The 27,909-nt window shown below is 43.6% G+C and overlaps 1 protein-coding gene across 8 annotated transcripts in view; it reads right to left on the reverse strand.

The window, feature by feature from the left end:
* The window catches only part of Pdpk1 (3-phosphoinositide dependent protein kinase-1), a 77,227-nt gene that overhangs the window by 12,625 nt on the left and 36,693 nt on the right, over positions 1-27,909 (reverse strand). For 5 of the 8 annotated variants that reach the window (XM_039086936.2, XM_006246036.4, XM_063269947.1 and 2 more), the window contains exons 2-11: positions 23,825-24,094; positions 20,281-20,323; positions 19,881-20,018; positions 14,493-14,637; positions 13,694-13,791; positions 11,317-11,392; positions 7,510-7,578; positions 7,174-7,270; positions 5,535-5,708; positions 1,958-2,175 (exon numbers count right to left, since the gene is read on the reverse strand). In XM_039086936.2, the coding sequence (XP_038942864.1) occupies positions 1,958-2,175; positions 5,535-5,708; positions 7,174-7,270; positions 7,510-7,578; positions 11,317-11,392; positions 13,694-13,791; positions 14,493-14,637; positions 19,881-20,018; positions 20,281-20,323; positions 23,825-24,037 (1,271 nt within the window). In that variant the 5' untranslated portion in view covers positions 24,038-24,094. Of the gene's footprint in view, positions 1-1,957; positions 2,176-5,534; positions 5,709-7,173; positions 7,271-7,509; positions 7,579-11,316; positions 11,393-13,693; positions 13,792-14,492; positions 14,638-19,880; positions 20,019-20,280; positions 20,324-23,824; positions 24,095-27,909 lie in introns of those variants that run through there. The other 3 variants (XM_063269948.1, XM_063269950.1, XM_039086937.2) reach the window with 2 other exon arrangements.

Below are 27,909 nucleotides of genomic sequence, written 5' to 3' on the forward strand. Positions count from 1 at the left end.
TGGCAGATACAAGTACATGAATAAAAAACAAAAATTAAAAACAAGACTAAAACTCAAACTGCCACATGACCCCTTATCTCACCCCTACGATATACACAGAATGTCCATCACACAGATGCATGTCCATGTTTACTGTTCCATTATTTACAACAGCAAGAAAATGGAACAAGCCTAGCCTACATCAAAGGATGAATGGATGTGAAAAATTGGTCCATGGTGGCTCTCACCTGTACTTATAACACTTTGATGGCTAAAGCAGGAGTACTGTCACAAGTTCAAGGCTACCTTGGGCTACACAGTTCATTCTATCTCAGTTTGGGCTACCGAGTGAAACAGTGTCTCTAATTCAAAAAGGAAAAGCTGCAGGAGATCATTTTCTCTCACGTGCAGATCCTAGTTCTAATTTGTGTGTGTGCACGTGCTTACATGCATGTGTTCATGTGCATGTACATATACATGTATGGGGTGGGGACTTGTGAGGACAAGTATAGGTTGTGAAACTAGAAAGAGAACCATAAGGGGCAAAGGAAAGCCTTAAGGAAAGGGGTAAGGGAAATTTCAATAGGATAAGGTTAGGGGTAACAGAATAAATGTAATCTGAGCCAGGCTTTGGTAGCACATGCATTTAAGCCCAGTACTTGGGAGGCAGAGACAGACGAATCTCTAAGAGATCTAAAGTTCTAGGACAACCTGATTGACAGATTAGCGTTCCAGGACAGCCAGGGTCACACAGAGAAACACTGTGTGACAGAAAAAACAAAGACTACATGTAATCTGAAAGCAGGATACTACTGGAGGTAGGAGGAGTACAAATCTGGGGGTGGCAAGGGAATGGGAGGGAGAATCAATAAAAATAAAACACATGGAAATACCATAATGAAACCATGTAAATTAAAAGATGAACAAATAAGGAGCTGGAGAGAGAGCTCAGTCCTTAAGAGCATTTATAGCTCTTCTAAAGGACCTGAGGTTGGTTTCCACACCAGGTGGCTCACAAACACTGCAATTCCAGTTCCAGGGGACCCAACACATCTGGCTTCCTCACACCTGCACTCATGTGAACAAACACACACATACAAGTAACATTTTTAAAAGATAAATAAAAATAGAGCAAAAGCAAAAATCCTTTTCTGTTATCCTTAATAGTACGAGCACCTTAGGAAAGAAGGAGTTAAGAGACTAATTAAACTCCCTGGAATTGTAGATTGAACTAGGAGCCAATATCTATATTTAATTTTTCTAGAGAAAATACAATTTGTCTTAACCACCTGCATCCCTCAGGAAAAGCTACTCAGGGTTCTCCTCCACGTAAATCTTCTGAGTCTTGCACATTCTTCCCTCCGGCCTTAATAAGTCCTCAATTTTCCTCCTCCCGTTACACCCAAATACATATTCCAGAGAGAACTCATTGCCACAAAAAAGGTCAAAGTATAATGGGGATAGATATGCTCAAAATATATTATATACATGTATAAAATTGTCAGAGAATAAACTTTTAAAATTTTATAAAGGTAAAAGCATAAAAATACTAGAAGAAAAAGTCAGGCATCATGGTGCACATCTTTAATCCTAGCAGATTGGTATCAGTTTGAGGCCAGTGCGGTCTATATTGTCAAAACTTTTTGTCCAAAAAAGCGGGGGTGGGGGGGTGGGGGGTGTGTTTTGCCAAGTAAAACTACTGAAGACTCAGATTTAAAACAGGAACCAGTTGGATGAACATTGTAAAGTTACAGCTAAAACACAAAACCCATCAATAGACTGAAGAAATGCTGGCAAAACAGAGAATCGCTTTCATAAAGATATAAAAAAAAAATAGGTCTCCTAATAACCCGGGAACTTTGTTCCTTTGAAAAGCACTGGTGAGGTGAGGTGAGGCAAGGACAACTAACCCAGCCCGTGTCTGGCTCCCCACACATCCTGTATTCTAGATGGGGCTGCTGATGCCTATAGTTCTTACCAAGGGTTTCCACCGGCTTGCTTTTCCAATAACAACCTTTTTTCATCTTCTGAAAACTGTAAGTCTAGTTCAAAAGAGTTAGTGTCCAAATCATGAATGTACTGCTCTATGTTGCTGCCCGACCTCTGGGGCAGGCTGGCATCCACCGCAGACAGGGAGTGGGAAGAGGAGGAGGATGACACCTGCATGCAGCCAAACTGGCTCAGGAGATTGTCGTACTGCAGGGAAGAAGGAGAAGAGAAAGCTACCTTAATTTGTCTTTAAGGCCCAAGACCCCTCCCACATTACCTGGCCCCACAGGCATTCATAACCTGGCAAGCTTACATACACTTCAAAGGCAGATGGACTACCTGTCCCTTTTGATGTATATAGACAGATTCTTTTCCAATGGCTATTAGACCACTGAACCAAGGCAAGGCTGGGTCTTCTTTACAGGTTCCTCTTCTGATAGAAACAGAGGTCAAAGATGGGCTATACTAAATCCTTCATCTCCAGGGAAGAGGAACCTGACACCCTTACCCAGCACAGCACCCAAGCCATGCCCCTGGCAGGGAACTAAGTAATCAGGTGCACTTTCTTTTAGTCCAGGGGTCTTAGGTTTTAGAGTCACTGCATAACTTGACTTAGCTTACATTTGTTTTTAAAAATACAAGCCAGTGGTGACACAGAAAGCAGAAGAACCATTCACAACATGCTACATGGGCAGCCCAAATTCTATCTAGTACACTTCCCAGCAATGACAGAGATTTTTGAACATGCTAAAGTTAGGTATGGCCACTCTAGACAGACAGCTATGCTGGCTGCAGGCCTCACACTTCTGAGCCCTACCTTCCATACCCTGAGTTTCCAGAAAGAGAGCCCTGGCTACAATTCTACAGAGATCAGCCTCTACCCTCTGTAGATTCTACAGGCCCTGTGTCTACCTCCTTGCTGTTGCCCAGTGGCCCTCTGCATAGTTTATGCTTGCACAGCCCCACAGCAGCCACAGCTCCATCTTGCTGACTTCAGATTCCCATACTAGCACTGTCTCTACTTCCTTCATGAAGGTTCTCCAGCGAGAGGAATGATGTCTCTGCTTCAATTTACAGAGATCACTACCATACTTCTACTGCAGGGAGAGGTGTTCCCACAGAAACTTTCAGAGCCAGTACATGGCTTCAATTTCTGACACAAACAGCACTGAAACTCAGAGTCATTTTCCTCTGGCCAACACTCAATTTAAAACCAGCACAAAGCTGCCATTCCACACCACTGGGCTACCCCAACCATGTAGAAGAGTCTGTTCCAGCACTCCCAAGGTCCAGTCTCACTATCTAAAGGTGAACTTTGATACAGGAAGCTATATGCCTAGATGCTTACACAGTCCTTAAACCACACTGAAAGAGCTGAGCAGCCACCCAACAAATCCAAATTGCTGTCACTCAGAGCCAGATTATACAGGTAGAAGTCAAAGCTTTCAATTAAAAAAAAAAAAAAAAGCAATATCCTCTGCACACAAAGAAACTCTCCTGGCTGCTGAGACTAAAGATAACGGAGTTTATGCTTTCCTTAAAAATCACTGCCCTTACTAAGCCACTACCCAAAGACTACACATGGACTGACCCCGGGCTCCAACCGCATAGGTAGCAATGAACACTCTAGTAAGGGCACCAGTGGAAGGGGAAGCCCTTGGTCCTGCCAAGACTGAACACCTAGTGAACGTGATTGTTGCGGGGAGGGCGGTAATGGGGGGAGGTTGGGGAGGGGAACACCCATATAGAAGGGGAAGGGGAGGGGTTAGGGGGATGTTGGCCTGGAAACCGGGAAAGGTAATAACAATTGAAATGTAAATAAGAAATACCCAATTTAATAAAGATGGAGAAAAAAAAATAGCTGCCCTTGAATGATGGGAAGAAGGCAGAGAGACTGTAAGCTGAAGGATTGCCTCCCATTGCTGGTTAACTTCTGCAAGGATGACAGGCCTAGCTAATAGAGAAGATTCCACCAGCACCCCCTGACATGACCCAAAAGGACACCACCCATGAGTATTTGAGAGGCTTTGGGAAGTAGGAATAGGAAATCCGGGCTCAGGGCCTACCTTCTCTGCAGGGAGCACACTACACAGAAACTGGCCAAAGTCAGCATACATGCACTTGAGTTTTATTCCCTATAAGTCTGGGCACAAAGAACATTTTAGGAAAAAATGGAGATACGCCAAATAGCAATGGCTTTAATCTAGCTTTAGAATACCCTCTTTGGGTTTTGTTTGTTTGTTTGTTTGTTTGTTTTGTTTTTTTAGTAGCCAGACTGACCATGAAATTTCAATCTTTGTATTTACTATTTTATGTATACAGGACTTTTGCTTGCACATCTGTTTGTTCGTCCATCCGTCTGTCCGTCCATCCATCCATCCATCCGAGAGAAAGATCATGGATGGATGGATGGATGGACGGACAGACGGACGGACGGACCATGTGTGTGCCTAGTGCTCCCAAAGGGCAGAAAAGGTGTTGGATCTTCTGGGACTCAGATTACAGGCAGTTGTGAGCCAACTCGAGAGTGCTGGGAATCAAACTTACAGTCCCTGGAAGGAGAGAAAGTGTTCTTAACCACTGAGCCATCTCTCCAGCCCCCGCTTTCAATCTTCTTGCCTTAGCCTTCCTACTGCTGAGTTCACGCCCTTTTGCCCCCAACCCCAGCTACTTTGGAAGGCTGTTAAGTAAATGTTAGAATTGCTCAGTCAGTTGAACAGAATTCTATTCATGGTAACTGGTTAGAACAAGCCAAGAAAACAAATCAAATGGGGAAAACTGACTTGGATCAATGAACTATTAAAAAATATGAAGGTCATAATGAAAGAAGAGTCTGGGTAGGTGAGACTGAAACCACGAAGCACACTGTGATTTTTTCTTTAATCTGGTTTTGTTTGTTTGTTTGTTTTGCTGGTATTTCCCATTTTTCAAGAGACAAAGTTTTAAGAACAAAGTATATTTACGATCTTGTGTCTGTTTCCAATTCTTCAGAGATAAGCTGCCTTGAAACCAGTGACAGTAGCTGCCACAAACCCAGGTGGTACCCCTGGGCACAGAGTAGGCACTAACTGCTGAGCACCAAGCTACAGGGGCTGCAGGCTCCCCTCCCATAGCACATCCCTGGAAATGCAAATCAGGAGCATTCTGGCTTCTCTTGGAAAAATGAAAAGCATTCCAGAGTATTTTTTTTTAAAAGTCAGAAAAGCACTGAGCTAAAAAGCTAGCAATGATGAGCTTCCAGAGGACCCAGTGTCAGGAAGTGAGGGATTATGGCAGGGAACTGGTCTCTCATCTACAGGTCCAGACCACATCCTGACTCCCTTCTATCCTCCAAACAGGTAAAAGCTCATTCAACTGAAGAGGAAAGAACAGAAATCGGCCTACACAAAATGTGCTGATCATTTACTTATTATAGCAAAGCAGTCAACAGTCACCGAGTCCACAATATTCACGCATACATTTTAACCAGTGATAACAAAAATTAAGGCCCCAAGTAACCATATTCACACAGCATGGCAAGCAGGATCTCTCTTTGCCGGGGCCACTCCCCGTGTGTGCCAGCTTACATTGCCATAGCAGTCTTCATCATCTTCTGACATGGCTGGCAAGTAAGCTGTGAGCTTCGGAGGCGTCTGCTGGTGCAGATTCTCCCACGTGATGGACTCAAAGAATGGATGAGCTTTGAGAGGCCCGTACCCTTCCATCTCTTCACAGCCTAAACGCTTTGTGGCATCTAAAACCTTAAATGATAGCCGAGACATGTCACTGTCAGGGTTGAAATGAAATTACTTGTTTCTTTTTGTGGAAGTCTTGTCAAGCCCTCAGACCACCTGGAAAGCAGAGGGGCACTGTGGTCTATCCCCAGGCCTGATCATGCCATGGCAGAAAAAGCCAAGATTGACTAGGACTCTTGCCTCAGCCCACAGCTCTGCCCTTTTCTTCCCACAGGTAAAAACAAATCTCAACCTCAAAATACAGACAGAGGGCAACAACAAGTATCTTTTTAAAGTCCGCAGCTCAAAAATCTTATAAAATGATGTGACCCCTGGTAGACTGACTATACACCAGGGCAGACCCCACTCCCAAGACTAGCTGGGACTTGAAGGAAGGAAAGAGGGAGGGAGGAAGTGAAGGAGGGAAGGAAAAATTCCAAAGTTTGGGAGGGTAATAATAGAAGGAACTGGGGAGTATATATGTTGAAAATACAGTGTCTGAAATTCTTAAAGAATAAGAATATTACTTTAAAAAAGAGGGAAAGAAATACTACTGAAAACAAAAGTGCTGCTGGGTGGTGTGCTAGAGCACAGGTAGATGAATCTCTGAGTTCAAGGCCAGCCTGGTTTACAAAGTTAGTTCCAGGACAGTTAGGACTGTTACGCAGAAAAACCCTGTCTGGAAAAAAAAAAAAAATGAAGAAAAAAAACTAATAAAAAAAGCCAGACATGGTGGTGCATAAAACTATAATCACAGCACTCAGGCAGAGGCAGGAAAGTTACTAAGCATTTAGGACAACTTTTGGCCTACACAGCAAGTCTCTGTCTCAAAAACAAATAAAGGTAAAAATTTTAACACAAGGAAAAATTAACTGACTGCTTCTAAGATCAAAGAAAATGAACAATGAGGCTCTCACTGGTGAAATATATCTACACCCCTCAAAGGCTGTGTGTGGTGCAGTCACTCCTAAGCCTGCAAGTTTGAATTAAACCCATTCTCTACTGTGGAAATGAAGGAAGAGTCCAGAAGGATGGATGGCTAAGAAGAAGCAAGCCCCGGCCTCCCCATGAATACAGGACCGGCCCTGACTCCCAAGGAATGAGGAAGGAAGCAAACAGGGCGGAGATCCATAGCTCCTGAATGTAAGACGGCACATCTTCTAAGGTAAAGTTCTCTCTCTGCCTTGTTACCTTCATCTTTAGAGTCTTCATGTAGCTTCCTCTCTAAAGCTGGCACTGGCGGATGGCACTGAAGTACAGTTTATAGCCATGTGCCCCTGGGATAAACCCAGGCACTCAGTGGCAATCACTGAAAATGTGATGCAATGCTAACAAACATGCAAAATAATACGGGAACTTCCTGTCTCACTAAAGCCAAGAACCAGGCCCTGGAAAAGTGAAAGGGCATATGAGAAAATATTTGACTATAAAACCACTGTATACGTTTAACACATCTTTCAAAAGAATGCTCAAGAAAATTCAAAATACTTACCAAGAGTTTTTCCACAAGATCTCTTGCCTTAGGGAAGAATTTTTCTGGGAAATCATATTCCAACTTAATGATCTTCTGAAATATAAGATATTCATTTCTGTGAATTAAAAAAAAAGCTGTTATTTGGAGAAATGTTTCTCAGATCTCTAGTATTTTTATAGAACAACCCAAAGTCACCCTCGCCTCCCAGGCCAGATCTTAACTAAAGGCCCCAAGCACTGCACATCCATAAACTGTGGTGGGAGTTCTGCCCAAACTGGGGACAACCAGTAGCTGTTGGCAGTGGGGTATGTGGTGATAAGCTCAGAAGCCTGAGACGTGCAGGATCCCTCTTACCCGGCTCTGAATGGTGGAAGTCCTGCCACAAGCTGATAGATTATACATCCAAGGGCCCAAAGGTCTGAACTTTAAGGTAGGGGAAACACAAAGAAAAATGGCGTTGGTGTAATTTAATGACAAGTAAGGTTCATCTACAGTCTCTGTCTACTCCACCCCAGCTGCAGTCTCCAATTTACCCCTATTCCTCCAGACCAGAGATGTAGGAAGTTTGGAGTTTGCTTTTCCCTGTGACCCGAGTCAAATGTTACTATACTTGACAGGAATGCCAAGTGGTTGGTTTATCTCCCCTGCAGATGTCACTTCTATTGAAGGTTAACAACTTCCACCTGTCCCTTTCTCATTCTGGAAGGGGAACATAATTCACCACCAGTATCCTGCCATGCCAGGCTGCTGCAGATCAGGTAAGGTGGAAGTTGCTATGGGGCTGGGAGAGACAGCTTTGTCACTGTAGGGTGATGTGCTATGACTACCTCACATACTCTATGGGGATGATTTGTGCTCACTTCAGGAGAGATGTGAGAGTTGGATCCATGGGAGGTTCAAAAGGACCTTCCCAGGATGTCTACAATGCATGGTCTGCACCCTGTCCTTACCTTTTTGGACTCTGTCAAACAAAGTCCTGCTCTTCTTCTAAAGTCATCTAGACTACTAATAGGGCTTGGTGGCACTCGCCTTTAATCTCAGCACTTGAGGCAGAGGCAGGTAGAGCTCTGAGTTAAGGCTAGTCTGGTCAACAAACTGAGTTCCAGGACAGCCAGGCTGTCTTTTTTAAAAAAAAAAAAAAAAAAAAAAAAAAACTTTTTAGACTGTCCATTTTATTTGTAAATATTCTTTTTTCTTGAGAGGGTCTTACTATACTGTCCAAGCTGACCCCACACTCACAAGAGTTTCAATTCATCCTCTTGCCTCAGTCTTACAAGTGTACCATTCTGAATGTCTCTTAGTAGTTCCCTCAATACAGCTATATGTTGACAGAGATGCCCAGCTACCAGGAGCCCTGAGGTTGGGCCCTCTCGTGTCAAAATGCTCTCCTGGAACGTCTGGCTTTCCTGTGCTCTCTTGAGTCACTGAGATGACAACATACACCTGAATTTGCCTTCCATTCTCAACTATCCCCAAGTACTAGGTGTATGCAGGTTTGGTGAGCTGCTAGCAGTGACGTGGGATCACAGGATATGAACAACCACCACCACTTAAGACAATAGTGGAGGCACAAAATCAAATCTTGCAGCCAAGCTCTGTCCTTGCCGGGATGTCACTAGCACTTATGGGCCAGGAACAGGTAAGGCCCTGAGATTGAACACAATTCTAAAAATTAGAAATCTGAGTTATAGAATTAACAGTATGATGGAATAAAAAAAGATTTTATATATAGCTGGTAACTACTTTGGAGAGAGGTATTTGTTTACATTTAGTTTTTGAGACAAAATCTTATGCAGCTCAGTATGGCCTAAAACTACTGCTAGAGCTGAAGACTTACTTTAACGCCTGATCTTGCTCCTGCCTCAACTCCCAGAAGAAAAAAGTATGTGCTACCATTTATATGTGTGTGTGCACATTTTGACTGTATGTATGTATGTATGTATGTATGTATGTATGTATGTATGTGCAACATGTGTATACAGTGGCTTTGTAGGCCAGAAGAAGGCTTTAGACCTTCTGTGACTGGAGTGAGAAATGTTTGTGAACCATGTATGTGCTAAGCACTGAACCTAGGTCTTCTAGAACAACAACCAGTGCTCTTAACCACTGAGCCATCTCTCCAGTCCGATCTTACTATTTTCTATGCCTGGTTTTCTTTAGTGCTTTGTCTGGGTAAAACAGGGAATGAAACAAGAAAATCAAGTAGCAAAGTAGCTACACAAAGCAGAAGAAGGGAAGGATAAAGCCAAATCACTAAGGCCTCTCAAAGTCCCCCTGAATGTGGGAACTTCAACAGGAAGAGCTTAGGGACTTCTCCTCTGTGAGATGTCTCAGCATTCCACCCTGATTTGCATTTTGGCTCTGGAAGTAGCTCACCAAGGCTTTCTATAGTCTCAGCTGGGTCAAGTCTAAAAACCTTGAAGCAGGCACTGCAGAGCTCCAGCTCTGTTTGTTTCATCAGAAGAAGAGAGTGTAACCCTGAGGCCAAGTGCCTGTATCATCCTCAGGGTACATATAGGTACATCAGCACTAACACAGAATACAACAGCTCAATAAATTATGATAATCTAATGCAACAGAAAAAATGCACAGCCAGAATAAAGATCTATACAGATACTTTTAATGAATCAGGTGTTTTATCATCATGAAACCAAAAGAATTCATACTGGGTTTGCTCTATGACTGCATGTGTTTGAGAACATCAAACATTCATAAATGCACCAAAAAAATGATAAGAAAAGTACCAATTATCTGGGAACATACATATAGAGACTATATATTTTCTATAGTTTGTAGTAATTTATAGGCATTCCACTTAAAAATTAGGGGGAAAAAGGGACCCTCAATATTTTAGTGAGCTTCACAAGACTTAAAATTCAAAAGCAAGAGACACAGTGATGGCTCTCTCAAAACACTGTTCCTCCACCTGCTGATTTTCTCTCTCTATGTTTATATATCATAGAGGACATCAACTCCACAGAGCAAACATTCAAATACATCCTCCCTGAGTAATGATGGCTCAAGTGCCTGACTCCCTAGAGCCTGGAGTTGACACACTCACCATACTAGGAAGAACTGGCAGGAAAGCTGTACAAACTACTAGCTCCTGGACATGCTCTCCAAACCTTGAATCTATACCCTAATGTTGCTCCTTAATCTCTTAAAACAGTGCCTTTGACTAGAATGACCTTAAGTCATTGTCTCCCTCAGAACAGCCCCATCTTTACTCTCTAACTCTGATCTCCAAACAAGTAAATGGATAGATAAATGAATAAATAGATGAGTAAATCGAATCCCCATCCCTTGGAGGCTGGAGAGATGGTTCCGTGGTTAAGAGTGGCAATTGCTCTTCTGGAGGACCATGGTACACAGGCATACTTGTAGGCAAAACACCCACACATAAAAAGCAAAACAAAACCTGTTCCAATGCCAGTCTCTACATCACTCTACACACTCAATGTTTCTACTATTCATGAGTGAGACCACCACTAAGATCCAGCCGCATCTCTCAAAAAACCTCAATGCTCTGACCACTGGCAGGCCAACCCCAGGAGGATATGCTCTGGGCTAGAACTTTCTCCCTTCTGTCCTCCAGGGCTCCACTCACCTCTAAAGAGCCCAAGACTCTACAGTAAGCACATGGCTGCTATAATCCCATGGTATGGCAGCCACATTTGTCCACTGGATGGCTTTCTACCCAGAAAGCAATAATCAGCAAGGAATTATGAAAGTGGAATGCATACATATAAAGGAAAAAGAAAATATTTTTTTAAAAAAGCACAAAACTGATGTCTTTGTGTCTCACTGTGTATCTCTGGCTGGTCTGGAACTTGCGATATAGACTAAAATGGCTTTGAACTTAAGAGATGTACCTGCCTCTACCTGGAGTATTGGAAATAAGGGCATGCACCATTATGCCCAGCCACTTTTGTTTGTTTAGCCACAAGGTTTTACCATGTATCTCAGTCTGGATTTGTACTCGTGATCCTCCTAACTCACCCTCTGAGGTGCTGGGATTATAAGGGATTCTTTGCTGTACTAGATTCATACTGCACTACTTAAGACCTATTAAAGCTTCTCTTTCAAATAGTGATTCCTTATGATCAAACCTAGTAGATACCACAGGGAGAAGGAAGGGCAGTTGTATTAAAAACAAGTTACCTTTTACACGCCGACTTCTCTGTGAGCAGCTCTGGAGAAACATACTGCGCTGTTCCTACAAATGAATTGGCTCTAGCTAGAAGGTGGGGGGAAAAAGAAATATTCTTGAAAATGCAATCTGTGGCTCCCCATCACACTGTCCTTCTTGTGTATCCTTCAAGGTGTCCACATCTAACTATACAGAGGGAAGCTGGTCATCAGCTTAGCTGGTCACCTGGAATAGACTGCGCCATCAAAGGACCCTACCTAAGGATACCTACTGGACCCTATCCAGCCGGCACCTCCTACCTAACAGCCAAATGCAGGAAGTACTCATCATATTCCCATTATCTTGACACTAGGCAAAGCAATGTGAGGGCAAGGGTCCTGTCTGTGGTGCACATTGCTGGACCTGTGGTACCTAAATATGCATAGGCAAATATACAGCAGGCAAAACCGACTACAGGTCAGAAACCATCCTCTTTTTAATCACCACTAGTTTGGGTATTTAGGATAGTAGGGTAATGAGACTTAGGTTTCTAGCCCAGGGACCCTCTACATTCCACTGCCTATAATCTTGGCCCATGAGACACCTATCTGCAAGCTAAGGGTGAATACCATCTGCTCTGAACCCACATCAGAGGTCCACCTCCCATTTATTCCAGCCTCCTGAGGAGCATGAGAACTCAGCTTCCATGTGGCAGATAAAGCAGGGCTACATTTTTATACTTTTAAAAGTGATACAGAGTACTAAGATTAGTGTTATGCTGAATTATCAAATTCTGAAGAAAAGCTACTCAAAAAAATACCCAAAGCACAGCCTAGCTGAACAGCTCATTCACATCCTAGTTCCAGGTCTCAGGAAGGAAAAGTCAGCATAGGCCTGATGAGAAAACAGACAGACCCTCCCAACAAAGAGTTAAGAGATGGGGTGGCTATTTGATTCAACTTTTTAATGGATAATGTTCAGACTAATATAAGGTTATACCAAGCCTATAAAGTCAGCTTTGTTGGACAGACAGATGACTACTACTTACTAGGAATGAGTCAATCAGATGCAGGTTATCAGGGCATCTCAGCAATGAAACAAGGGGCAGCAAGGGAACATACTACACCACCTGCGGAAGTCTCTTTCTGGAAAGGCAAGGCTTGCTATCCCCAAAGGGTGGGAGTAAATATGTTACCAGTACATGAGGAGTACACAGAGGTAAAGAAGATAAAATCTGACAAAGAACATTCATGAGAACAGCAAAGTTCCCTGAAGGGAAGCCAGCAAGCCATCTCCTACAGCACCATGTGAACAGAACCTGCTTCATTTCCTGGACACTGTATTTTAGCCGCAGCTGCACTCATCCCTGGCCCCCACTTACTAGCTTGGTGTTTGTGGAGATGTCAGACGTTTACTGTACTGAGCTCTTGCATGCTCTTTTCCAAAAAAGCAGTCATAACCATAAAAGCGCATACTGCAAAGTTCTTATCAACTCTTCCTTCCACTAACACAACTGCTCCATGCCTGTGGCCAACCATATCGCACAGGACCTTCCTTAATAGTCTCTCTCACAGGGTTGGGGATTTAGCTCAGTGATAGAGCGCTTGCCTAGCAAGCACAAGGCCCTGAGTTCGGTCCCCAGCTCCGGGGGGAAAAAAAAGTCTCTCTCACATTGAGACACCCCCCCCCCCAAGTATAGACAAAAAGGCCAGGCAGCTCTGAAGAATAAAATGCATCTTTGACTCAAAGATCCTTTACAAGGTCATTATTACCTTTCCAGCTTTCCTTCCCCCAGAAGCATCCCCAGTGGGTTACTGTCTCTACTCGGTGCTATGGCAGTCTTCAGGTGTCTAATTGTTCTCTTTTCTATACCTCCAGATGAGCAGTTTTTCTATCTCCTGAGGCGGTTAATGACAAGCCATCTTACTTTTCTGGACCAAAAAGACTCCCAACAGCACCTCCCCTAATAATAAAGGCATTAGAAGGTCACACAATGCCATATGCTAACTCTGAACAGGACTTGGAAAGTTGGTGATTATAAACAGGTAACATTTTCCCAGAACCTCCTGAGGCTGCCTGGGCCATCACAGGCAGCTGTACATATCAGATGGGGAGACAGAAGGCTAGGTGAGAGGAAGGCAATGGAATCCAGGATGTGCTACACAAGACACCACCTGTAACATATAAGGTGTCACCAACTCTACCCCTAGCTCACAAGTGACCTGACACGACGGCCTACGGAGCAAGAACTTTCTTTGGTCCTTCCCCTACTACTAGAGTTCACAAACTGAAGCAAAGGAGCCAAAAGGAATCGCTGCAGTCGTGACGAGGACCATACAGTGCAACGCGCTGCTCTAGCCTAAGTTCAGAACAGGCTCTGTGAAAAGAAGAAAAATTGAGCAGACATACCTTGTTTGCTGTCTGGGGATAATACTTTGGCTGTTCCAAAATCTGTGATCTGGATGTGCATGTCTTCGTTTAACAAGATGTTTTCTGGTTTAAGGTCTCTGTAAAAGAATTTTACCTTTGAGAAAACAGGTTTAAAAGTAGCAGCATTATCACATGTTCGACATTTTGATGGAAACAAAATAAAGTGATGAATCTTTACCTTTACAAGGCTAAAATCCAAGAACGCAAGCCCAAAGTTCACATCAAACAAGTCTCAACAGCACAGATATAGGCACCTCAAAATCATTTTATAGCTGTATCACTTTATATCATTTTATAGCTGTATCACTTTATCTTTATCAAGCCGGTGAGTTGTTAAACAGATCCGGCTTCCAATGGCCACCCTGGATTGCTTTGTCTACTACTTTAGGAACACATTATTGACTTAGTTTCTTAGTTCATAAAACACAGTTCCAATTTGCCTTTTATCAAAATGAATAAAAAAATGTGACCAGAATTATTAAATAGATACAAAAGTTGTAAATGACAAAATCAAAAGCACCAAACACCTGAGCTGATAGTGTCACAGGAAGACAGCACCCAAGACATGAACTTTCAAAGTGCAAGGTCCTTTTACTTCTAGTTTGTGTACAGCTTTCTCAGTGAGTCACAACTGAAGACACCTACATCATAACTTGTGTAAGAGCAGCCACTGCAGAGCCCAGAGGAGCGGTGTGGATTATTTGTATACATCAGAGCCATCGGCCCGAGTCATCACAGGAGCTGTTCTGTACACACCACCTGGGGCAGTGCCCATTACCTGTGAATGATGCCCTTGCCATGCAAGTACTCTAAAGCAGACACAATCTCAGCTGTGTAAAACCGGGTACAGGTCTCATCAAATGAACCGATTTTGCGGATGTATTTGAGTAGCTCTCCATTTTTGGCATAACTAAGGCCAAAATCTGAATATTTTGTGGTTAAGGAAGAGTGGAAAAATATATTTCTTTTCTAAAAATTAACCTTAAAATCCAGTAAGAACTGTCTTTTCATCAAATGCAAACTGAAGGTACCTATGCTCCAAGATAAGTTGCCTTTTTGGGGATCAGATCCGGGTCCCAGCTCCAAGCACACAGAACTTCTAAGACAGTCCCTGAAAAAACATGAACAGCACCTTTCAAGCCCAGGTGCCCTTCTAGACAAAGGGTCCCAGAGGCCACTGTGGCCTATGAAAGGAAGCCTCTAGATGGCTACAGAACAGGACCAAGGCACCAACATGTGGAAGGCTTTAAAGTGCAGAAGGACACAGTTCTGAAAAGAGAGTCCTAACAGAACCCTGAATGACTGCCACCATTGTGAGCCTTGCCTCAACTTGCTGTACTCCACAGGCTGGGCTAACAGTCCTTCTAGGCATAAAAGTGCCATGCTTTATAACAATCTTAGTTTCCCAATTCACTTCATCTATTTGAGAAACACCTGCTGGGGAGATGAGAAATAAACATTCCTGGCACCTCCATGCTGCAATGCGTTCTGCTCACGCCCTTCTTTGAAGGGCACTGAAGACTGACAAAAAACAGCTCCAAATGAGTAGTCATTTTCTCCAAACACTAAACTTGTGTTTCTTACTGGAAATCTCCAGGTACGACACTTCTCTGGCAGCCTGGGCCACAAGGGCCCAAATGCTGACTAGCATTGATGAGGCAATGATGAGGCCAAGCTTGAAATTCATACAAGAAGCCAAGGTGAAATTCTTGTCCTTTGCTGGCTTTTCTCTGCCAAGGCACTGCTACCAACAACCAAGGAAGTAGCCTAAAGCTCCTCTGTAGGTAAGAAAACAAACCCAGAAGAGACAGGACTATAACCAAAGCTGGTAAAGATGCCCCTGGTGGGGTCATCTCTGACAACCTATGCCTCTCAACTCAAAGTCTGACAAATACCTGAAACATGTACTATGGAGAACAGAGAGGGTCTTAGGCCCAGTTGTATCCTGTCTGCCCCTTCAAAAAGGAGGCTGATACCTTGTCCTGGCTAGTTTTGTGTCAGCTTGACACAAGTAATCTGGGAAGAGAGAGACTCTCAATTGAAAAACTACCTTCTTAAGATTTGTCTGTAGGCAAGTCTCTAGTGCACTTTCTGAATTAGTGATTGATGTGGGAAGGCCTAGCCCATTGTGGATGGTACCATCCCTGGAAAAGTGATCCTGGGGTGTACAGGCTGAGCAAGCCATGGGGAGCAAGACAGTAAGCAGCACTCCTCCATGGCCTCTGCCACAGCTCCTGTCTTGAGGTTTCTGCCCTGATTTACTGTCCTGACATTCCTCAGTGAAGGACTGTGATGTGGAACTGAAATAAATCCTTTCCTCCCCAAGTTGTTCGTAGTCATGGCATTTTATTATAGCAGCAGGAACACTAAGACATGCCACAGAGCCACCAGTTCTGGCCTAACACAGGCTAACAGCAGAACCTTTCTAGTTAGGAGTCCAGGTATAAGGCCATACTCTTGATCACATAGTCAAGAGAACAGGGGTAACCTCTCACTCTTTCCAGCTTCATGGTTTTGCCCTTTATCTGACCCTTCACTAGCTCTGATTTCTGTGAAAGGAACACCTATGGGTCTCAGCTCAGAAGGGAAGCAGATGCAAGTTGTAGCTCTTAAATATAGCAGGCGCCTGGGATTATTTCTCAGGCTAATGGTTCTCTGCAGTCCTATCATTCCCTATTCCATGAGATTCTTGTAAACCTCATCAATATAATGTGCGTCCTAAGAACATCCTCCACTCCCATGCAAGTCAGTGCTCCTGGGTGGCAAGAGCTGTCACAAACTGGGTGAGCTCCTGGGAGGCCTTAATAAGGGCTTTAACAGAACCAGGGAGCCTAAAAGTCCAATATGTGCAACTGGAGGAACCTGGTTGAGAGATTAAGCAATTGACTCAAGTTCACAAAGAAAACAATGGACAGGACCAGAACCCAGTTCTCTGGTCAGAAGCAATGGTCCTTACTCTATGCTACAAGTGAGGCATCACAAGGACAAGCAGGTGCAGATTGGTCTGGTGGGAACTCGAAGATAGTAAGGTAGAAAGCAGCTGAGTCTGAGATCTCTTGGTCTTCTTCGTCTGTGTGTAAAAAGGAAGGTTCCCCACAGTTTAGCCTCCAATCAAGTTAGAACTATGCCAAGATACGGAAGCCTTATGCCGGACCTAGCCTCTGGGCTCACTTTTCCAGGGCCTCACAGTGTATCTGATGAAGAACCCTCAGTAGTCCCTGTGTGATCCATCTGATCCAGCTGTCTGTTTTCAATCTATAGCAGGTGTCTCCAGGCTCTGCCTCATTTCAACTTGTTCTGAATGGGTCTGGGTCCATCCACAGTCTCTTGAAGGTACTGAAAGGAGAATACACAAGGACTAGTCCCTCTCCTCTACTTGAAATTAATGACTAAATGAAGGGCAGTGTCATAGCATATCTGGGAATTTCTTCATGCAAGTTTCATTATTCTTTAATAATACAGTGTATAGTAAGGATTATCAATGAGGCAGAAGTCACTGGATCTCATTCTCATGGCAAGTAGGAGAGCCATTATGACCCTTTGGGCCTCAGACCAAGAATAATATGTGCCATTAGATAAAGACCTAGAGTTCTTTCCACCTGAACTGACATGGTCAATCCCATTTGGAAATCACATAGCAAGAACATTCTGCTCTGTCTTCTGAGCTCTGATCCAACACTGTGTCCCTGACAGAAGATGAAGTCAAGCATTTGTGACTGATTCTGTCTTGGTTACCCAGTCTTGATGAAATCTGGGTATCTCAAGGAAGGGTGCATGGGACTAGAAGACTTGGTTTCCAGGTTGTAGAAGTGTGAGGTGGTGAATCTTTAAGAAGCAGGATTTACTGACGTATGTGGATCGCTGAGCTCCTGAGACTCACTAGTCATTGGAAAGTCCGCAAAGACGACTGCCGTGAAAGAAGCAAACCCAGGCGCACCTACTCAACTGTACTTCCCGGGCCACTATATACAGGGCTACACCATGCACCATGCATCCCATCTGGACAGCCTCCAAACTATGAACTAAACAAGTCTCTTCCCTTCAAAGAGCTAGATGCCCCAGGCATTTTGTAGCAATGTCACAAAGCTGACTAGTAACAGAGCTTCAAGGCCAATAAAATACATTGTTCTGAACACTGGCAAAAAAAGTTTAGGCCTTTAGACAGGAACAATTCTGGGTCAAAATTTTTAAGTGGGTAGGTGAGAATGGGTGGGGTAGGGTGAAGAACTCAGGAAAGGGGACCAGGAAGGGGAGCAACATTTGGAATATAAATAAATAAAATAATTTTAAAAAAAGTTTAGGCCTGGGCCTGGACCTCCATCTCGTTTGTAAGTACTGATTTCATGAACTCAAAAAGGGGTACTTTCATGCACAGGGGACATAAAAGACGAATCAACACAGATTCAGAGACATGTAATGAAATATAAAGAGATCACTGACGACTGCTAGGTGAGCCCTGCAGCAGAAGTGGGGGACCAGGCATACTGGGACCAGTAAGCTCTACTTCCTCTAAAGACCATCACCACCAACACATCTCTTCTCCTGGAACCTACTGAACCTTCCACTAGTACTCTCTAAGCCGGCCCTCTGGAAAGAGCCCATTTGGTCTGTCTCTACTGCCTTGCTATGTCATGAACTTTGCCCCCGCAAGAAACTGCCTGTCCAACTTTTAATAACTTGCTCATGGAATAATCCTCTGATCAGGCACAGACCACATACTAGACTGCCAGCCTGGAAACCTGGCAGGCCCTCATCAGAACCTAGGTGATCTGGGCCTGAGTCTCCATACTCCCAGAGGCTTCTTCTAGGTAGCTGGTCAAGTGGGTAACAATTCTTATCTGTGTATCGCCTCCTCATGGGTCCACTCAGACCTCAAACAAATGCCACGTGCATCAAATGACAACCTATTCCCATCTAGCCACTGGCCAGTCTCTCTGGGTTCAGTAACAGATAACAGTGTAGACCAGGCTCTGAAGGCAAAAAACAGCAGAAACCTAACTTTGCTTTCTCCAAGTCTGGACCACAAGCCACCATAGTCAGAGCAAACCCCATATTCCTCCACACTAGGAGAAAAAACAATTGGTATCAGAACTTCACAGCTCAGAGAGCTGGCTCGCTTGGGCCCCACATGCTTCTGCCCTCATATATCTACAGGGCTCAAAGACTCACCACTCCAGACACCCACACCTGTCCTTCCAACTCGTCCTGCTACTTGGACATTTGTGACATAGTTTTTAATAGTCTGCACAAACTCTCCCAAAGTATAATCAATTTCACAAAGAAGGAAGAGCCTTCCCTTGTCAGCATTTTGCCTATCTCCCTGTCAATAAGCACTGTGAAATGGGAAAATGGATGAAACACAAGCAGTTATATAGCAGAAGCCAGAATTTGCATTATAAGTGAAAGCCAGACGGTGAGAACGTTGGTGCATACCTTTAATCTCAGCACTTGAGGCTGAAAGGCCAACCTGGTCTACATAATGAGTTCCAGAACTGCCAAGGCTATGTACTGAAACCTTGGGGGGTTGGGGGGAGACAATAAGCAAAAAGGAGAGGAAAGAGGAATGTGCACAAACGACTATGAACATGTGTGCAAAATGAATCTGCTGGAGAGGCAGGCTGAACAGCTCTGAGGAGCTAGAGGGGCTGAGCAAGCCCAGCAGACATAAAACTTCAGGAAGATATAGCACTCCTGTAAGGAATAGGATAGGCTCCTGTAAGTCACTCCTAAACTTCTTTAGTCAAGCTGTCCTTCTGACAACACTCAGTAACTTGGATAGAAGAGGATCTAGAGAAGTTAGTGCTTTTTTCCTCTCGGACCCTCAACTTTTTAAAACCAGGAGTCAATAATACCTACCGGACACTCCAGACAGAACATCTGCTAGAGGAATGAAGAAACATTTCTACATCACCATCCAGCAACCACAGCTAAAACACTGCAGTCCACTGAGTATAACATTTATCAGTGAACACTTCAGCACTGTGGACATGTGGGTGCACCTCAGCCATATGCTGGTGCTGGTGCTGGTGCTGCTGCCTCCAAGGGGGTCGGCACCCACAGGGATCTGTGCTGTGCCTTTCCTTTCCAGGAACAAACAATGCAGCCACTAATCTAAAACACAAGGTGGTTTTCAGACCATGGTTTGCACTGACCATGCAAAGGATACACAGCTTTTCGTCGTCCTGAAACGTAAAGTAAAGTTTCACAAAGAAGGGGTGATCCAGGCGTGACATCACATCTCTCTCTCTAGTTACATACGGGACTTTGTTTTCTTTTATTATATGACGTTTCTCCAGAATTTTAACTTAAGGCAAGAGAGAAGCGAGTTTACTAATATTAGAAAAATGTAAACGAACAACGGCAAAACCCAGTAAATTTATAAAGGTAACTGGCATGAACTGAAGTTGTCCCAAAAATCACCCACCCAAGGTTAGAAGGTTTGCAGACTAACCTTGTCATAGATTCTAAACTCAGTACAGGCCCTGCCCCTACCCAGGCTGCCATACATATGAAAGTGGAACCACCCCTGAATCTTAGACACACAGCTCACGGGACTTAGTACTTACTAGCATATTCTCTGGAAGTGGCCAGTTCTCGGGCCAGAACAACCTAGTTTGGGGAGAAAAAAGATAATGTAAGAATGAGGTCAGACTGATAAGCACTGTCGCCCTGCACAGGCTGCCCAGTCTGTGCACAAGATTTGAAGTTACATTTAAAGTCCTACTGGATTCTGTGCGAACAAAGAGCAGAAAGCCACTGCTTGTATTCGTACATTCTAATCGTTAACAGCAACATGATAGCAAATGTGAAATGGTAAACAGTGCTTGTGCCACTCACTGTTTTCAAACGTTCTTAATCAGCCAGCTACCAAAAGTTCTCATAGTACAGTCCAAGTATAAACTTAAGAACCAATAGGTATGGTAGTGCACATCTATGATCTTAACACTTGGGAGCCGGAGAGAGGCAGGAGTCCAAGCTCTGAGCAACCCTGGGTTACACAATGAAATCCTATCTCAGCATCCTCTATCCCAAACAAACAAAAACAGAATTTGGTTGACTGACATGTCCTAAAACAATCACAAGTGGGTACTAGAAATTTCTTTGGAAAAACTTCCGAGAATATGTCTTTTCAGCCGGGCAGTGACAGCACATACCTTTACTCTCAGCACTCAGGAGGCAGAGACAGAAGGATCTCTAAATTTGAGGCCAGTCCTGTCTATAGATCAAGTTCCAGAATAGCCAAGGCTACATAGAGAACCCCTACCTCACAAAACAATAAAACAAACAAGCAAAAGAGAAAAAAGAGAACATGTCTTCTTACTATAGATCCTAATAAAGAGCTGTCATTGACTTAGGCTTCTCATGCATTGCACTTGATAGCATGAACACAGTTATGACTACTGTGTACCAAGAGGTAAGACAGCACAGACTCTTTACAGAATGCTCTCCATATAGATCACATCTCTGCCTGTGCCACCCACTTCAGGAACAGAGTACTGGGAAACCCTGGGCACACCTCAAGTACCAGACTAAAAACAGCTGACAGGCCCAAGGTTTAACCAGGGTCTACAAGGGGCAGCTTTGTCTAAAAAAAGCTTTTCCCCAACATAGTCAATAAATATACACGGATGTGTTCTTTTAAGACACTTGCAATGATGGACTGACAACCAAAGTACAGAACAAACATAGCCCTAAAAAATCACTACGCCTGGGTAAAAGCTTTAGAAAGCAACAGGTGAGGGTCACTTGTCTTCTGGTATTAAGTCACATCCTATGAAACAATCCTGGAAAAGCACTGAGATGCCCACACTACCAGAACAAGGTAGGACTGTATGTATATTTAAGTAGAAAGAACTCAAAAAACTTTCTAAAGGAACACATTGTATATTCTGACTCCAGCCATGAGGGTGAAGGGAGCCGGCTGGAGTAGTATACTCCTCCAGGATGAAGATTATATATATTCACACTCCTTTATGAGCATGTGTGCGTCTTTTTCTTTGTATGGAAAGCACAACAGTTTATTGGAAGGGGCCGGAGGGTTGTTTTGCTTTGTTTTGTTTTGTTTTAAGATACAGTCTCACTATGTAACCTTGGCTGGCCTAGGCTGGAGCTCACTGTGTAGACCAGGCTGGCCTTGAACTCAGAGATACACCTGTTTTAGCCTTCTGAGTGTTAGGATTAAAGGCATGTGCCATCACGCCCGGCTTGTGATCAGATTTCTAAACTTAGCATTTCATAAGCAGGTTTTCCACAGAACAGAGGCTTCTAAAGAACTGCATGGGACATGTTGCTCCCTGTCACCAGGGGTGATGTCATTACTATCTTGGATGTAATAGAGTACTTGGGAGCCTGTCTGCTCTCTAGCACTAATTTCAGGCTCTGCCAATCTGGTAACTGTGTGTCCTTTACTCCTCCCCTGGAAATCCAATTTAAGTGTTCACTGTTTCGAGAAGAGAGAGATGAATCAGTGTGACACCTAATCTGAGATCCAGAGCTACAGATTCCAAAGAGCAGGAAGGAGCCTGCAGCTTGCAGCGCTTTCTTTCCCCGGTGCCCTCGCGGCATGAGTTCAAAATGGCACTGAACAAGGATGACTGTGCCACCAGGAAGAGTGGTGCCTAATTTACAGCCCTGTGAAGATAAATAGAAAGGAGTAAACTGAGGAAAAGAAGAACTTCACTAGACTATCATCTCTAGCTGAGTGCAAGACCCACGAATCTCAAGCAGTCCTCTTTCTGCGAGGCGTGGTGGTACCAAGGCACAGGAGTGCTCTTCATGACTGGAGGCTCTTTTCACACGGCCACAATCTTCTAAGTTACTTCTCCAGAGTTGCTGATTAAGACCTAAACCTTACAGTATGAGAACATCAAAGTCAATTTAAGATGAGATGTTAGGAAGGTTAAGTAAGCTATATTTCATGTTTTATTTTTTAGACTCTAAAAAAGAGTAAGAAAAAAATTTCAGCCAGTCAAGGTGGCACTCATCTTTAATGGGTGTACTGAGAAGGCGGAAGCAGGTAGATCTCTGTGAATTCAAGGCCAGCTTAAGCTACATAAAAGCTTTGGACTAGTTAGGGCTAGGTAGTAAGACCTTGTTTCAAAAAAAATAAAAAATAAAAAAGACTAAATAAATCTTAAAAAGGAAAAATCTAAAGGGCTAGAGAGTAGCTCAGGGGTTAAGAGCATTGTCTGCTCTTCTAGAGGACCTGGGTTCAATTCCCAGCAACCACATGGTGGCTCACAACCATCCGTGATGAAATCTGATGCCCTCTTCTGGGGTGTCTGAAAACAGCTAAAGTGTACTCATATACATAAAATAAATAAATTTTAAAATAAATTAAAAAGGCAAGAAGAGAACACAATTTCTCATATGGAATGTTCAAAAAGTCAGGTATAAGGAAAATTAGTTGTTTAGGAAGTCTCCAAAACCCTGGAGTACCTATTTCAGACTAGAGTCGGAACACTGAAATCTATTTCATTGAAGAGTATTTTTAATTGGGAGTGACCCATGCCTGGACCACTCTGCAGCAAAACCCACCCACTTGACCTGGTAGTTAGAACAAAAAATCTGAAGGCCAACTCCCGACAAATACTTACTGCATAGTTTTAGCTGCTACAACAAACGAAGACAGGCCAAAGGGGCAAAGTGAGGGGTGGGGAGATGTTACTGAATGTTACCAAAAGTCTCCAAAGAGATACTAACTCTGATTCTAACTTTCAATCTAAGGAACTTTTAGCTTCCTATGGCCTGTCCATTAATTAAGACAGGGAGACACAGATACTATTGTTTATCTGTTTTTGAGACAGGTATTTAGTATGTTGCCAAGTAGGCCTTGAAACTTCCAGGTTTAAACTCATCTGCCTCAGCCTCCTTAGTATAAGGAATAAGAGGTATGGGCCAACACAGACAAAATCCAGTGTAACTATGCTTTCTTCAGGTGGTCTGTGAAGTAGGTACACTCCCTCCAAGACTCTAGTGGCATTCACAGCAGGAGACAACCCACAGGGGCATAGGGAGAACAATGCCAAGTCAGTCAGGTGTTCTCAGTAGTCAGTGATCCCAAGAGAACCCTGTGCTCAACAAGCAACAGCAGCAGAGGAACATACTCACTGTCGAAAAAGAGCCCTCGCCAAGAATTTTCCCAAACTTGAAGTCTTCAGGGCGTTTCTTGCGAGGCTGTGGTGGCAGCTGGGCAGGGTGCTGCTGCAAGGGGTTGGTGCTTGGTCGGGCTTCAGCTGTGGTGCCGTCCATGGTGGATCCCTGCCTGCTAACACCACTAGGAATGCCAGGGGACGAGCTGGGCTCAGTCTGGGACCTCACCATTGATGGGGATGGGCAGGAACATAGCACCACACTGGACTGAATGGGCACAGCGTCATACTGCAGACAGAGGAAAGAGGTAAGAGTCAAATGGCTCTATTGTCCTGAGCAGATGAACCAAGTACAAGCACTTTACGATACTGCTGAAGGCAGGGCAGTACATCTGACTCTGGGTGTCCACTGGAGCCAAAGTCCTTCCCTCCCTCTCCCTTGCTCATATTCAGGCATATTCTCACATCTCTCTTAGCACTACTCCAACACTCCCCAAGGCCAAGCTAAGGAAAGCAGATATAACATTGTACATTTATAATTCTGGAGAATGTTTACTTTATACAGAGACACCCAATGCTGGCAAGACTTATGCTAAAGCAAGAATACTCATACAATTATGGCTGGCACCCAAAGCTGGTGTTACTGCTAAAATGCTTTTGGAAAGCAATTTGGCAACTGTCAACCAAAGGATTATAGAACTGTCAATGAGTCAGAAATGTGAAATATAAGAGGAAACACACAGTTAAAGTTGGAAGCATAAGCCAGGTGTGGTATTGCACACCTGAAACCCTAGCATGCAGAAAACCATGGCTTCTGAGCCAGTTTGGGTTACATACATAACAAGATCCTGAACCAAAAAAGGAGGCAGGAAAGAGTCACTGACAAAGGAAATAAGTGTTCAGAGCTAAACTGGCAGTATGCAAACATTGCACCCTCATCCATAAATGCCTTCTCTTCAGCTCTGCCTTCGGCATGTCCTCATAGTGGTGACACTATCCTAACTGTAAGACTGAGAAAATATAAGCTCAGTCAGTAAATTACTTGATTTGTAAGCATGGAACTTAAATTCAATCTGCAGAATTAAAACAAAACAATGTGGGCTGGGTCTCTAACTCAGTAGTAGAGCAGGTGCCTAGCAGCATAAGGCTCTGGGTTCAGTAACTAGTACCTAACTCTCGCAACAAAATCAATAAAAATAAGAAAAATCCAAGTTAGTAGTCTATCCTTATAATCCAAGCCCTGGGAAAGTGGAGATAAGCAATTCCTGGGGTGCTAACTGGCCAGCCAACTTAAGTCTAATTGTCAAAACTGAAGCCCGGAAGACCCTGTTATATGATGGATGGATGGATGGATGGATGGATGGATGGATGGATGGATGGATGGATGGATGGATATAGGCAGGCAGGCAGGCAGGCAGGCAGGCAGGCAAGCAAAAAGGTGTAAGAAAAGGGTAGACTGCACTGTTGAAGGCACATGTACCACACACCCACACACATATTATCATAAAATGAACTCAGGCTAGGCACTGGTGGCACAGACTTTTAATGACAGCACTCAGGGGCTGAGGCAGGCAAATCTCTGAGTTTGAGGCCAGCCTGGTCTACAGAGCAAGTTCCAGGACATCCAGGGCTACATAGAGAAACCCTGTCTCAAAAATAAATAAATAAATAAATAAATAAATAAATAAATAAATAAATAATAAAGTAAATAAGTTAATTAATTAAAAATCAAGTGAACTCAGCATAGCCAAGTTACTTAGGTGCTGGTCTTTAACAGTCCTCCTCACTCAAGAACTCCAGGAAACTTTCATAGCTCAGTTCTAGAATGCTTGCCTAGAATACATGAGGACCTAGGTTCAATTCCCAGCACACCCAAAAGAAAATTTAAAAGTATACAGCTGGGGGTTGGGGATTTAGCTCAGTGGAAGAGTGCTTGCTTAGCAAGCACAAGGCCCTGGGTTCGGTCCTCAGCTCTGCCAAAAAAAGAAAAAAAGTATACAGCTGGATGGAGTTAGGTCCTGAAATCATAGTATCTCTTAAACTGCCTACCTGTTCTGTAAAACAATACATCAAGGTTTCCACCGACCAAAAGGTGACCCATTCAAAAACTAAAAGCAGGCTGCTTAGAAAAAATAAGCTAACCCTAAGTTTTCTTAGGCCGTGAGTCCACATGTCACACAATGAGGCGGGCTGGTTCTTTTCTTTCTTTTGTTCTTATTCTCTCTCATGTGCCCACCCCATCCTTTTTTTATTTTAAGCCTAACAATATAAACTCTATGGGCTAAGTAGACTAGTTAATTTATGTAAACATGGCAGTATGTCTGCGTATGATTTAATTAGGACAGACAAGGATGATTGCTTTCTAGATAAACAGAGACAAAACACAGAACCATAAAGAAGCCAGGATTCTGGAAACACAGTAGGACAGGTGTGCACACAGTAAGACAGGTATGCACATCGTAGTCAAGAACAAGCAAAGGAAAGCTCAACCACCCTGAAGAGCCAAAGGAGATACTCATCCTGAGATGGCAAAATGCTTAAGAAATCTAGACAGAACATTTTGTGACCTAAGCATGTGAGTATGGAGGTGGCGAGGGAGAGCAGACATAAGGGAGTCTTGCCCGCCCCACAGTGCAGTGTGTGAACCTGGGCTTCTTAGAGCAGTCTCCCTGGAAGGCCAGGGTAGCAGCGCATACTCCTAGCTAAGCAACCACCATCAATAGCCCTGTACCTGCAATTATGCAGGGGGAAAGGGCTTTGTCTCTCGGGGGTGGGGGTGGGTTGTTGAATCATGCCAGGCAAAGTACAAAAATATGAAGGATCTAACCAAATACATTACTAATGAAATATGACCGCCGGTTGTGGTGGCGCACACCGGAAGGATTTGCTGAAGGAGGCAGAGGCAGGAGGATCACGAGTTCGAGGCCAGCCTGGGCTACACATTTTTAAGGGGTTGGGGACTTAGCTCAGTGGTAGAGCGCTTGCCTAGGAAGCGCAAGGCCCTGGGTTCGGTCCCCAGCTCCGAAAAAAAGAACCCCAAAAAAAAAAAAATGACCAACTGACTATAATAAGGACCTAAGAATCTCAGCAGAAAATTAACTTTTCATTTTCTTGTGTTCTGAACATTCTCAGTGAAATCTTCAACAAATGTAGAATTTAGTAAGTTGAATAAAAAGGAATACAACTATTCCAGCCAAGTATTTTCCACACACAATACCTGTCAGACAAGGGAAATGGCTTAATGGGTAAAACTCTGTGCTGTTCAAACCTGATTATCTGAGTTTAGATCTTGGAACCCAGGTAAAAACCATATACATACCATTGTCTGTAATCTCAGTATTTCTATGGCAGGATGGGAAGTAGATAGAATTCTACAGAAGCCCTTAGACCAGCTAGCCTTAAGTATGCAGTAGAGTAACCAACAGTCAAACTGCCTCTAACAAGGTGGGCAATGCCTACTGACACAGGAGGGTGACCTCAGGTACACCCACAGATGGCACAAACACAGAAACACACACACAAAAATAAAAATAAACAAAAAATTTCTGTCTTAGAAATCCAACCTAATAAAGTTAACAGCATTTTAAGAGCAGATTAAAACTATTACAAAAAAAAAAAAAAAATAGGGGCCGTGGGTATGGCTCTATGGTAAAGCACCCACCTGGAATGTACAAGACCCTGGTTCCATGCTCAGCACCACTAGCGAAAACAACTTAAAGTCTAACGTTGCTTTAGATATTACAGCAAAAGCTGAGAACTACTCAGATGCTCAAGAGAAAAGTAATAGGTAAATCAGGGTATGCATACTTAGGAAACATGATGCAGCCCTTAGATATTAAAGGTACAGAAACCTGGTTATCCAACTGGAGGAAGGTTGTTAGAACCACCTGTGCCTTTCTGGAATTTTTAAAAAAACAAATACAAATGTGAAACAACTTCTAATTAAATTAAATAAAGTCCAAGAGAGCAGCTCAGTGGTAGAATGCTTGTCTAGCACATGGATTCCCAATACTAGTGTGTGTGTGTGTGTGTGTGTGTGTGTGTGTGTGTGTGTGTGTGTGTGTGTGTGCGCGCGCACGCACAGTGAAATACATGTATAAGGCA

This window comes from Rattus norvegicus, chromosome 10, assembly GCF_036323735.1.
Source record: "Rattus norvegicus strain BN/NHsdMcwi chromosome 10, GRCr8, whole genome shotgun sequence".
Lineage (NCBI taxonomy): Eukaryota > Metazoa > Chordata > Mammalia > Rodentia > Muridae > Rattus > Rattus norvegicus.